Source organism: Marmota flaviventris, chromosome 1, assembly GCF_047511675.1.
Source record: "Marmota flaviventris isolate mMarFla1 chromosome 1, mMarFla1.hap1, whole genome shotgun sequence".
In the NCBI taxonomy this organism is placed as follows: Eukaryota; Metazoa; Chordata; class Mammalia; order Rodentia; family Sciuridae; genus Marmota; species Marmota flaviventris.
Window position 1 is genome coordinate 72,486,664 of NC_092498.1, and position 12,869 is coordinate 72,499,532.

At 39.2% G+C, this 12,869-nt stretch overlaps 1 protein-coding gene across 3 annotated transcripts in view; it reads right to left on the reverse strand.

Annotated features, from left to right (window-relative positions):
• Nucleotides 1–1,342: 1,342 nt before the first annotated feature.
• Nucleotides 1,343–12,869, reverse strand: part of Dock4 (dedicator of cytokinesis 4) — a 439,856-nt gene continuing 428,329 nt past the window's right edge. For all 3 annotated transcript variants that reach the window (XM_071613555.1, XM_071613553.1, XM_071613552.1), the window contains 4 exons: nucleotides 12,358–12,430; nucleotides 10,440–10,553; nucleotides 7,208–7,269; nucleotides 1,343–4,016 (listed from right to left, as the gene is read on the reverse strand). In XM_071613555.1, the coding sequence (XP_071469656.1) occupies nucleotides 3,579–4,016; nucleotides 7,208–7,269; nucleotides 10,440–10,553; nucleotides 12,358–12,430 (687 nt within the window). In that variant the 3' untranslated portion in view covers nucleotides 1,343–3,578. The remainder of the gene's footprint in view (nucleotides 4,017–7,207; nucleotides 7,270–10,439; nucleotides 10,554–12,357; nucleotides 12,431–12,869) is intronic.

The following is a 12,869-nucleotide window of genomic DNA, read 5'->3' on the forward strand; positions in this document are numbered from 1 at the left end:
AGCAATCTAATGCACTTATTCCATTGTTTATTAGCATAATTCTATTCTTCCAGGAAATCTCTTGTCCAGGCGAATAATGACTATTCAGAATAGGAACTTCTCAAGGGACTCTTTAATAGAAAGCACCAATGGATGGTTTATGTCCCAAGATTTTTTGAATACCTTGACTCAAAATTCCTGCCTTGCTGTCTCCACCCATCCTACACAAGTGCACCTTGACCTTTAATCTTAATCAAAGCCTGCTCAATGAAAGACCCACTGTAAACAAAACTCCAAAATTTCTATAAAATCTGATCTTGTCTTTGCCCCTCTGAGACAGGGCCAAAGCTCTGTCAGGATGGGGCTCTCTCAAATGCTGAGCAATGGACACAGCCCTGTATCATCAACATTGTTGGTGATATTTGGGGAACAGGAACTCAACAATGCAGAAAAAGACAATAGGAATATGTAAAAAATAACAGCCATGTTGAGATTGATAGTCAAATCTTCAAACCTTTTCTGGTTTCCTTATATATTGGTGGCAAGACATAATTCAATCATTAAATAAGAATTCATTTTAGTAAAAGCCAGCTTTTAAAGTGTAAAGAGCAAATAAAGGCAAGATTATGTGATTTGTTATTCTTTTGTTGTCTTTTGTAGAACAATCACAATGCACACAGAAACCTTCTTAGGTGGGAAACTGAGCTATTCATATCGTAATTATGCTTGTAGACTTGAAATACTTATGGGCTCAGTTATAATGAAAATACTCCAGAAACGCTTAAATCATTTAGTTAATGCTGAGAAACAATCGGGAAGATGTTGACAATGGCCTTTAACTGGGTTTTGGTATTTAATGGGACAGAAGCTTTAGACAGTGGTTTGCTTAGCATTGAGTTACATGAATGTCATAAACCTAACACAGCACAGACACAACTTTATTAACAGAAAACTTGTAGTCATTGGATTTAGTGACTGTCAAATATATTCTATAACATTTTATAAAAACCAGGCATGCCAATAGAGCATGTTACAGCTGGCAAAGGCAGCACTAGGTCATTCCCTTGCCCAGTTCTACCTGTGTTGTGTCAAGTTTTCTAATGCAAAGAAACTCTGATGGCTTGGCTGGTTAAATTGGCTTTAGTTAGGCCAGTTAATGTTCAGCCACCCAGAAAAATGTAACCTTCTCCATGGGACAGTGACCCACACTGATCCTTCTCACCCTTTGTTCTTCATGGCATAAATGAGCCATAAAGAATAGAAGTGCATTAACTGGAGCCCAACAATACATAGCTGCTATTCTTGGTAAAGACGCACTGATGATAGGAATAAAGACAGTAATATGAAGATTAATCTGGTAGCTTTATTTAATATTTACCATCCAGCAGCAACCAATATGAACATCTGAGCTAAGGGAATCTCTTGAAATGTTCTGCTATATAGCTGCTTTAGAAATACACGCACATGATAAATTCAACTGTTCACTGCCAAAAAATTGTTTTTTTCTTAAAAAAAGTGGCTTCAAGAGCAAATAACACTGATTTATTCTGTGCCCAAGCACTAGTCAAGAAATCTATCAAATTACACAGGAAAAGGAAATCAAAGAAGCTTTGTTATCTTATGCATGTCATCTTATTTAAGTGGAAGGTTTTACTTCTTAAAGCAATAGAAATATGGAGCTTCCTACATTTATATATATATATATGTGTGTGTGTGTGTATATATATATACACACACACACACACACACATATATAAATATATGGATGTGATTACAAACACAAAGTGTTATCATCAAAAGCGAAAGCTAGTTCAAGAAATTTCCAACTGCAAAACTTGCAAGATACAAAGCTAAAATTGTTCCTTTCCTCAATTATGAATACTTTCACTAAACATAAATATTTTAACATATATTAATTTTTCTGACATTCAAAATTGTAAAGTCAATATGGCAGAATTATTGTTAAAAGCACATATGTACAAATATTCTTTTTCCATACATAAAGTATTTGGCATAATTATAACAATCATACTGTATCCACAACTGTTTGCTTTTATTTTTACCTTTTTTTTTTACACATAATGGTATCTCTTATTAAAATTAACCAGTTATGTACAAAAATACTTGAACATTTATTATAGAAAACCTCTATAACCAGCCTCAACAGCATATACCTGCTGAATGGTTTCATTAAGAGAATATAAAAAAGTGGTCACTGCCTTCCAGGTAAGCTATCAACAAAAACAAATAGGGTTAAACTAAAATGAGCTTCCCAACAAAAGAGGGAAAATATTTAACAGTATGATTTAAAATACAGTTTATATCTATTGTCAATTGAGTGTTATAAACAGTCAGTAAAAGAAAAAAACAAAGATACAAAATACATTACTACATACAAGGTGCATTTTCCACACTCCTACAACAGCGGCATCAGCTTATCTATCTAGATCTAAGATGCTATGTTGCAATATTCAAGCTAGAACGTTCTATAATCATCCTCCTCTAACAAAAGGACCACAGGATCAGCTTAGAAGACAAGCTTCACTGGTAAGAAGAGAGAGTTGTGAGGAATTTTAAATTTTATGCAGGATTGAAAGTTAATGCCCTTGCCTTTTGAAAGTCTTTTTGCCATTTAATCATGCTGATATATTTTCACAAAGGTGTTTTTCTTCATTTACACTATTGATTTAATACTGTCCTATATTGATTCCTGAATTCTTGTTAATGGGACACAGTAATTTGTGCCTATTTAATACTTGAACACTTGCTCTTCTGCAATGAAACATTTTAAATGGGACACTATCAAGTAAGGAAGCACAAAATTCAAGTAAACACTTCTTTTGGGGTCTTTTGCTTAATCTAGCTGATTGGAACTCTGAAAGCAAATTGCACCTTGAAAAGAAATACAGTAGATAACATGGTGTCAGGGTACTAAAGGATTTAGCAACTGATTCACAAGGTGGAGTTTTAAGAATGCAGACAGCTGTCAAACATCAAAAACAACCTTAAAGAAACATTTTGTTTCAAGAACAAAATAACTTCTAGTCCCAATCCTTGAAACCCCTTAATATATTGTCTAACTAGCTTTAACCTTTCAATTCAAGGGTGTGCACTGAACATTCTGCTCAGGGAAAGAGCCAGAAACCTCACCTTATTTACAGAAGTCTTCTAAAGTAAGGACCATTGTGTGAGGATGTGCATTGACGGTAATAAGCTTTCTCCGAGTATCAAGTATTCAGTAAAAAGTATACAACATTATCACACATTGTACTGTTTGACAATATTGTATTGGTTTTAAGATTAAACTATATATATATAAAAAAAAGCGAACATAAAAAGATACAAAAAGAGTCTTTATCACTATTTACCACTAGGAGAAACGTTCCAGAGAGATTCAGCCATTACTTCATGTAACATCTGGGCTTTAGATCAGTAACTTTTAATATTGTGCAACATTATATTAATAAGCAAGTTTTAATTCCACTCATGTAAAGAAAGATCTGAGTAAGTTATTAAAGTGCCTACACTAAATGTCTTCTCATCATACGTCTTATTTTGTAAACGGCCAGGTATTCATCGCAGGTACAAGGAAAAGTGACTTAGAGCTGAGAAACCTTCCGGGGCAGGGGCCTGGGCCTCGGGCCGGGCTCGGTCCTCCTGGTCCCGTTCTCCAGGTGGCTGGTGCGCGCTGTCAGAGGCTTGGGGGGCAAGGCCGGCGGCTCAGAGGTGACGGGAATGGAGAGGCTGTGAGGTAGCGGGACCGGGCGCCGCAGAGTCCGCTCATACACGCTGTACGGGGGTGGGGTTTTGCTCTCTTTGCGCACCGGCTCCTCGGGTCCTGGCCCCGCGTAGCTGGACACCGACACCGGGGCCGCCTGTTCGTTCACCTGATTTTCAAAGCCTGAGGTTTCCGACGTGCTACACCGGCTGAGAGAGGAGATCCCGCTGCTGTAGCTGCCCGACAAGACCGGGGAGTTGGAGATCAGTCCTGGGGAGTGGTACTCCACCGGAGATGGGGTGAAAGACTGCACAGAGCCCTGCTCCCAAGGCAAGGGGAGGGGGAGACGGAAAAGAAAGAGGGGAGAACGGCAGAGTCAGGGACACTGGTGGGTTGAACATCCCACCACCCACATACAAGTCCACGCTTGGAAGCCCTGGCTTCCAGAACCGCAGCAGGTGGCTGTATTTGCAGCCATCTTCAAGGAAGGGACCAAGTTAAACCCACCCTGATGAAATCTGACTACTTTCTGTTAAAAAGAGGAATTTCGGTATAAAAGAGCAATGCTGGTATTCAGAAAAAAAAAAAAAAAAAGATTATATGAGGATGTTAAGAGCCAGCTGCCCATCTCAAGCCAGAGTTCTTAGGAGAAATCAAGACTTTTAAGACTTTAATCTTGGGCTTCTAGCTGTCAGAACTGTTCTGTCGTTTAAACCCCTGACTATAGTATTTTGTTATGAGAACCCAAGCTGACTAATGCAAATACCCAGACTCAACCATGAGCGGTGGTCAAGCACAGCGCTGAAAATTACACATCTGACACTTATCTGCCAGCCCCCCAAGCATCCAGTTCACCTCAATGCCTGCTTGACTTCTTATCATTTTCAAACAGAGGATGAAAGATACCAGCCAGGGAATTTGTTGGCAAACCACTGTCCTATATCCAGCTTGAAAGAGAGGCAACTGGTGAAAGCAGCCTTGGGGACTCCATTTTGCTTTTCTAGCTCAGCAGGCCAGGAGTTTGCAACTGCAGGACACAGGGCAGCTTGAGGACATGTAGGTAGGGCACTTCCCACTAGTCAAGAGGCCTTGCACTTGATTCTTCTGACTTTGCTCCAGACTCCTGAGATGAAGCTGTAAACTGAGCCCTCAGATTCTAGCCTGAGCTGTGAGCAGTTCCATCTGCTGCTTTTTTTTTTTAAACAAATTTCATTTTTTTAATGTTAAATTTTTAATTTTAAATTATTAGTTGCTAATTTACTAATTTTTTAAAATAGGCAAATTTCACACAAAACCCTAGGTTTCTGATATTATATAAAAAACTGGAAGTTCTGCAACAATGGCATGAATGCTTCAATTTACCACAATCCCCACTCCTCCACAGGGCTTTCTACACAGCCTCCTTAACTCATTTATGTCAGCAATGTGGTCAGTTTGCATCTGAATCTGTTGCTCCCCCAGGTGGTAATCTAAGGACAGCAAGTCCTAAAATAGGTTCCATGAATGGAGGGTTCCACTGGGAAATGTTCCTATGTACCTGGCAATCATATTAATATACAAAGTCTTATAATAAAGAAACCCAAATAACTCTGTTTAGCCCAGTGTTTTCTAATTTTATTTGACCATAGAACAATTTTCCACTAATAACAAATGTCCTATAAAAACCCAATTTTCTATGGAACATACTTTGAGAAATGCTATGCTGGCCCAACTTTACCTTGGTCTCTCTTTTTAAACAAAATAATGCTGGTAAACACCAAGCATTTCCTTTAATAGACAGTAAAATAAAGCATAGCTAATCAAATCCACATTCACTGCTGTCTTTGTCAAAAATTAGATCTCAAATTCAAAAGAAGGCAGGTAAGTCTCCTCTAAAAGCTTAACTCCATTGTTTAACTGTTGAAAAAAAAAATCGAATTCTACCACTTAGGGCAGCACACTGCATTCTAATCATATTAAATTTAACAACTTGGTAGCAGTGTGCCCTCTAATGTACTACAGGTGTTACAACACAAATGTTCAATCTATTTTCTCCTCTTTCAAGCCCCATTTACAAAGGCATGGCTTCAAGATTATCCATGGCCAGTAAAAATATATGCAGGTCTGTAGAGAACATATACGAGTTTGCTAACTAGAACTGTTTGATAGCTACTTGAACATTTTCAGGCCTTGGATTCTTTTTATTTTTTAGGAATTAATTTCTTAGACTACTTATTATCTTATTACTACTCTGCAAAATCAAGTTGAAAAACACATATGATAATTTCACAGCAACATGTGGAGCTCTTTGCCAGTAAGTACATGTAAAAATGCGAAAAAGCATGTTGCTTTCCTTTCCTCACATCAGGATGGCAGGCAATGGCTTCCAAAGCAAATGCTGTCTGTGTACTCTATGATAACACTGCATTGCAGAAAGACAACGAAACTAGCAAATAATTTCCACTGATAAGCAAATTTATGTGTCAGAAATTCTGGGCAACACAAATGAAATCACACTTCTTTGTGATTTTTCTCCTTTTCTTTTTGTTTTGATTTCCAGAATCTCCATTTCTATCAGCAACTCTCCTCGGCAGCACAGATGCCTGGGATCACAACATGCCCCTATGTGTTTGTAGAGGCTAATTTGTCTTTTTCACATTAGCTAGAACCGTCTCATCAACAAGAAGGACATGGAGCGTGTAAATCCTAAGTCGCTCAGGTACAAAATCGTCCTTTCAACACTTACTTCAACCCTTTATTTGCTTCTGGTGCTGCAGCTCTGAACACCAACCTCTCATATGTGCTAACAAGACTTGCAGCTAGTCTGATTCAATTTGGATAGAGACTAAATATTATTCTTTATCTTCATGAGGGATTTGTATGTTTAGAGATGTTCAGCAGCCTGTATCTACACAGCAATTCAAAACTCTGACCTTTAAACCTTTCTCAGTTTGTTTCCAGAAATTTTTTATCCACTTTATCATTTTGTTTTTCATGACTAAATATGTAATTCTAATGTGAATGACAATCTTGGTATAAAATATTAAAAAGAAAGTTGAACTTCACTTTGTCAAAACAGGTGAGGCTGATGATAAAGGCAAAACACCCACAGTAGAATATTTAGATCTTTGTTACTGATGTTTTTCAAGCGTGGTGTGTGTGTGTGTGTGTGTGTGTGTGTGTGTGTTGTGCAAAGTACCTTAAAACAACAGAATAGGCTGAAAACGTTCCTAAAAATTCATTGGGACCATATTTCTTTCCTAATTCCTTATACATACTGACTATAGTTTTTAAGTTCTCATTGCTACTATTTGGGGAGTGAGGCTAATAATCCAAAAACAAATAGCTGCATTCATGGAGAAGGCTCCCCAAGGGGAAAATCCAGAGTTTTTCTTACCCATCCTTCCCCTACCTCTTATTTGTATATCCTGTCTGTGCAAATGAAAACACCTTTCAATTGTCTGGGATGAGTCTTACAGCATAAAGGAACCTGGGCTAGTCTCTAGCCTCAGTCTAAAGAAGGGTCTGTACCTTCAATGGAGACCGCCCAGCAGGTGAGGGGGATACTGATGTTGTGTGTCTTGCTGGTGAAGCTGTGAATGGAGAGAGATAACATTTTAATTAAGAAAAACCAGACAGCTGACCATATGCAAATACCCTCTGTGTTCAAGCCCATATAGATGATCCAGTGTATAAGGCCCTCCTAAGCAAGGTAGGGTAGGGACAGGGGAGAAGCGAAATGAGGCCCATCAAATTCCTCACAAAGGATAGCATTACTAAGACCTGAGCCAATTAGCGAAAAGTTGCCAGTGCACACATGATGCTTTGACCAAAGTGACAGGGCCCCAAATTGGTCCAAGGCCCTTTCTATTTCTCTAATGTCCAGATGCTTCTCCACTGCTTGATCCTGCTACCTGGTAAGGTGCTTTTAGGTGTGAGGTGCCAGGGAGCAGTCCTTGGGAGACAGCTGTGGGCTTTGGCCTGGGCTGCAATGGGAAGACCAAGGCCATGCAGGCAGCTTCGAATAGGTCCATGGTAATATATTTAATCAAACTCCTTTTACACAGCCCACCCCAATACTCCCCAAACAGACAAAAAGCCTTGGTCATTTCTCCCCCCAACACTGTTCTCGGGTCTTCCCTTTGTCCCATGGGTGGTGGTATTCGATGGATTTTGTCATCAGGGCCAGAAAAGCGATCTCCTTGCTCTTTAACTAGATTTTTAAGTCCTATACTTGGGACATAGCATGCGTGATGGCACTGCCCCCTCTGTGTGTGCCTGTGGATCATATCCAGTTCTCTAGATCGTGACTATGCTGGGTGAAAGCCGCATATGACACAGTCACCAGGGGGAGGGCAAGCCACACTTCCCAATTCCACACAGAGAAGTTGCAGTGAATTCAGGATATGTTGCTTTGTGATTAGCTGCCACTCTCCCAGTTGTCACAGTAAGGTTTGTAACTCCTAAGAAAACCACAGAAAAGCTGAAAGGAAGAAAGACAGACAGTTACAGAGGCCTACAACAGTGACCACGGATGATGACATCAGGACAGACCATGAGGGCAATCAGTGCAGAAGGGATGACAGCCCTGCCAAGTTACCTGGGGAGAAGGAAGGTCACCCTCCTAAGGGAACAGGAAGAGTGGTCTGTTGTCACATGGTGGGTGTAGCCTTCACCTGGCTATGGCATGCTGTCAGACATGTCACCTTCTAACACAAGGGCTACTTCTCGTGGCTCATCAACTGTGGGTACTGATTATGGAAGAAATCATGCATATACAGAGAAGCCAATCCTGATTGGGAGCTATATTTATGTCATCACTGTGGCAGAAGTCAAGGTTTCCTGTTCCTCTTGACTCAGGCAGGTGGTGACATCTCCATAGTTGGCCTTGGCACTCAGTGCAGGTTCACAGATCCTTCTCTGGAAAAGCATTTTCCCACAAAGGCTAAAAATGGTTCCATTAATATCCTTGTCTTCAGGTTGAAACTGGCCTAGGAACCTAACTACCATCAATATAATGATGATGATGATGATAATTATTATTAACATTATTGTTAATATTATTAACATTATTTTTCCTTAAAAAAATGCCTTTAAAGTTCCCAACTGTAGGGACACAATCAGGTTTGAACTGGAGACAGCCTGAATCTATGTGAATCACAAATGAAATACAAAAAAAATTGGCTGATGTGTCTTAATCTCCTGTCATCACATTGACACAGTGATGCAGATGATCAATAAGCTTAAAGTAATTTCTTGTTTTGTTTAAAGGTCTCATGTGCCTTTCAAAAATTATAGGTAACTTGACTTTCAGCTTTGACAATTTTAGAACACACTGGGTAGCATATAGTTTACTTTTAAAAGGTAAAGTCAACTTTCTTAGTAAAAAAGAAAACAGAACAAGATGCTAGAATACAGCAAATGAAATATGAAAGATCAGTGCAGAAAAATCTATGGAAGAAACAACGTCATATTTTCTTATTTTTAGGCCAACTATATTTGTAAAGTTCAAGTCACCTTTAGACATAGGTAGGTGCTGAGAAGACCCCCAACACCAGAATAAGCAGAGTCAGTAAAGGAGGACAGGACGCTTTTAACAACAGCTCCAGCCCAGCATGATGGCACATGCCTATAATCCCAGCAGTCAGGATGCTGAAGCAGGAGGATCATGAGTTCAAAGACAGCCTCAGCAACTTAGTGAAGCCCTAAGCAACTCAGCCTCTCAATTTAAAAAAAAAAAAAAAAAAAAAAAAAAAAAATATATATATATATATATATATATATATATATATATATATATATATAAAAGCTGGGTATGTGGCTCAGTGGCTAAGCACCCCTGGGTTCAATCCCCAGTACCAAAAAAAAAAAAAAAAACCAAACACAAAAAACAACCAACCAAACAAACAAACAAACAAAAAACCCAAACAACAATAAAACTCCACATTCAAGTCTCCATTCAGGAGGAAAGTGGCCTCTTATTGCTGTACACTCATGAAAAAAATTTCTTTTCTTTACTTTTTGGTGATGAGGATTGAATCCAGAGCCTTGCATGTACTAAACATAACACGTACCACTGAACTACCCCATCCCAAAAGTTTCTCAGAAACCACTACCAGAGGTTCTCAGAATCTAGTGAGCATGAGAATCACTTGAAAGGTGTGGTAAAAATACAGACACAAGGATCTTTTCTCAGAAATCCTAAAATTCTGATTCAGTATGGCTGAGGTTAGGTCTCAGAATCTGCTTTGTGAGCCAGGACCCTAGGGAATGCAGTGCCTTGCATCAACCTTTGAGAAACACTCCCCTTGCATCCAGACTTAGAAAGCAGCAGGTAATTATGAATGCCAGAAGCCCAACAAAATTGCTGTTAGTTAATTCCTATTTAGGGGCAATTGAAACCTTGGCATGAGTCCTGAATGACGCTGAGGAGAGTGCCTGAGTTAGCAGAGGGTGATAGGAACCAGGTGGCTCAAGCAAAGGCTGGAGGAAATGTGAGTGGCCCAGCAGGGTTAGAGGGTTGAGGATGGTGACTGGGGAGCACTGACAAAATCTGCCTGAGGGCTTCATTAGGAATGGACCACTGTTGGACATGTAACAGAAGCTGGGGAAAGGGGAGAACACTGTAAATGAAGTATGCAGCTGCCAAGGCTTTCACCTCAGAAACAAATGCCCACCTTTCTCTGAGGAGTTGAGGATAAGTTGGAGTAGTGAGTAAAAGTTAGTTTACAAAACTAATTGTTCAAATGCTTCAAATACCCACCAGTCTGTGTGGGTCTTGGAGGGACAGGGGGAGAGATAAGTTTCCCACTATCCGACATGTTCTTGGCTTCTTTCCCACTGTCCAGGCTCCAGCTGCTAGGGGTAGGATTCACAGCTGGAAGGGAATAACACAGCTAAAAACACATGGTTCAGCTTTGCTTTTCCAGCACTTGAGATATTAGAATAAAGTCAGAATTATCCAGAATGAAAAAATCCAGAATTATTCAGAATGAAAAAAAAAAAAAACAAAGAGGAAAACCTCCTGAATACCCAAACTTCGTTTAATTGGCTACCTGACAGAGTTGACATTTAATTGTAGGCTAGCATGTCTCTTTAATTCCCTAAGCTGTAAAACAGGACTACAAATCTCTATGCCAGAGTATAGAAACTTGTTGAGAATTACAAATGTGTTTAGATGCTGGGAGACAGATGGAAGATATAGTCACTGGTCTATTTTAAAACTTGTTTTTTAGTGGAAATTTATGGACATGTGGCACCCAAAAAGGGAGAAGGCAATGACATCCTAATATTTCAACAGTTTGTTTGGCAGAACTATTGGGAAAGCATAGCTGTACCACACCACCTCATTGACTAATTTTTTGAAGAAAGAAGTCTTGTTCCTGAAATCAGTGGATTGCAGTGAAGTATGTCCTAAGGAAACCATTTGGAATACTGAGTGCCATTCTTATTTTGTGATCTGTCTGCTCCATGCTTCACTGAGATGCAGGAATATGGAACAATCCTGCCAGGAACCAGGGCAGGACGCACAAGGTTGGTGACAGTCACTATGCAATGAAGTCCGCTTGGAGTTCCAGGAGCTCACTCCCTGTATAGATACTGCCATCTCCTGGACATGTTGAAAATTTCCACATTTTCCCACTAAATTACCACTTTCATTTAACAGAGTGGAATGACTCTTAAGATATTTTTTCTCTATTCCTTTTAAATTTGCTTTGTGGTTCTCTTTTGATAGAAGAGATGAGAAAAACAGCACACCACCCAATTTCTAACGGCAAAGATCAATGCTTGACTCAAAACATTAAAGTTAAATTAGCATTTTAAAATTATTTTGGCTAAGGCCTCACTGATTTCCATCTTCTTTTGGAAAGTTTTTAATGTTAATGTGTCAGTACCCAAATGACAATACAGTCTAGTTTTTAATGAGGGCAATTAAAGTGCACTTTACCAGGACGTTTCATTAGGGACTCTTGATTCATTGGCCTGTGGGACTGCTCCTATTTTTGAGGCCTGACCCTGAAGCGGCAAATTGGTGACTTGCTGCAAACCCCCACCCCCCCACAGTTGAAGAAGTGACATTTAATCTGCTCTTCATCTTCTGCCCATGTTGCAAAACTAATGCTAATTGGCTGCTTATTCAGATGCATGTATTTGGTTCTCATTTGTGTGTGTCTGCGCGTGTATGTGACCTTGAGCAGGGCACACTCCGTTATGCACTGGATTGCAATTTTTAATAATATTTAATTGTACAAGACCCATATCCGAGTCACCACAAACAACAGATGAGCTGGCTGAATGGGCTTTGTAAGGGAGACAAAGGATAGGGACCACAGAATCAATCTTCCAAGTTGCTATTTTCATTGTGCTGAACAAGTGACCTAATTGGCAACTTTGTTTCAGGAAGAACAGGCTTCACATGGGGACTCAATGAAAGACAACCAAAGTCATTCAACAGAGGCATTTCTAAGTTGCTCAGATTCTGCCCTTAAATCTCACAAACAGTTGATGAAGAATGGATCATGAATACTGTCTTTCATTAGTTCCCTAAAGAGTATACTAGTCCTGATCATTAAGGACCTAGAGCCCTGCCTTCCACAGGACACACGGAAAACTGGAGAAAATGAGGACAAAACAAACCCTTATACATCCCAGGACTGAGGAGGGGGCTGGTAGATACCCACCTTTCTCAGGGGCAGAAAGATTTGGGTCACTTCGTGGCAAGGCCCCGTCTCCAATGTGATTAAACAGCATTCTCTGGAAAGGGATAAGAGTCTGTTTTTATGATGCAATATACTGACAAGTGAGACCTTTTAGAAAATGACATGATTTATCTCCTTATTGAAACTTTTCGTTCAAAGTATTTTTTTTATATGGTATGATGAGCCTAGGAACAAAGAATTCAATTATACTTAAGGGGAAAAGAGCCTTAGGTTTTGAGAAAAAGAATAGTGTTTTAGAAATTTGTATTTCATTTTAAATATCAATGGTAAATAAATACTTATAACAAAATATAGAAAAAATATTAAATAGTGGTTGAGCTATGGTGTTCTTTATAAATACAAATGCTAGACTGGCAATATGAAATTAAGGTAAGAATTAAAGGAGAAACTGTAGCTCAAAAAATTCTCTAATGAATGGACGTTTTAACCCCTTCACATTTTAAATCCAAATTAAGTTTAAAAACATATGAAAT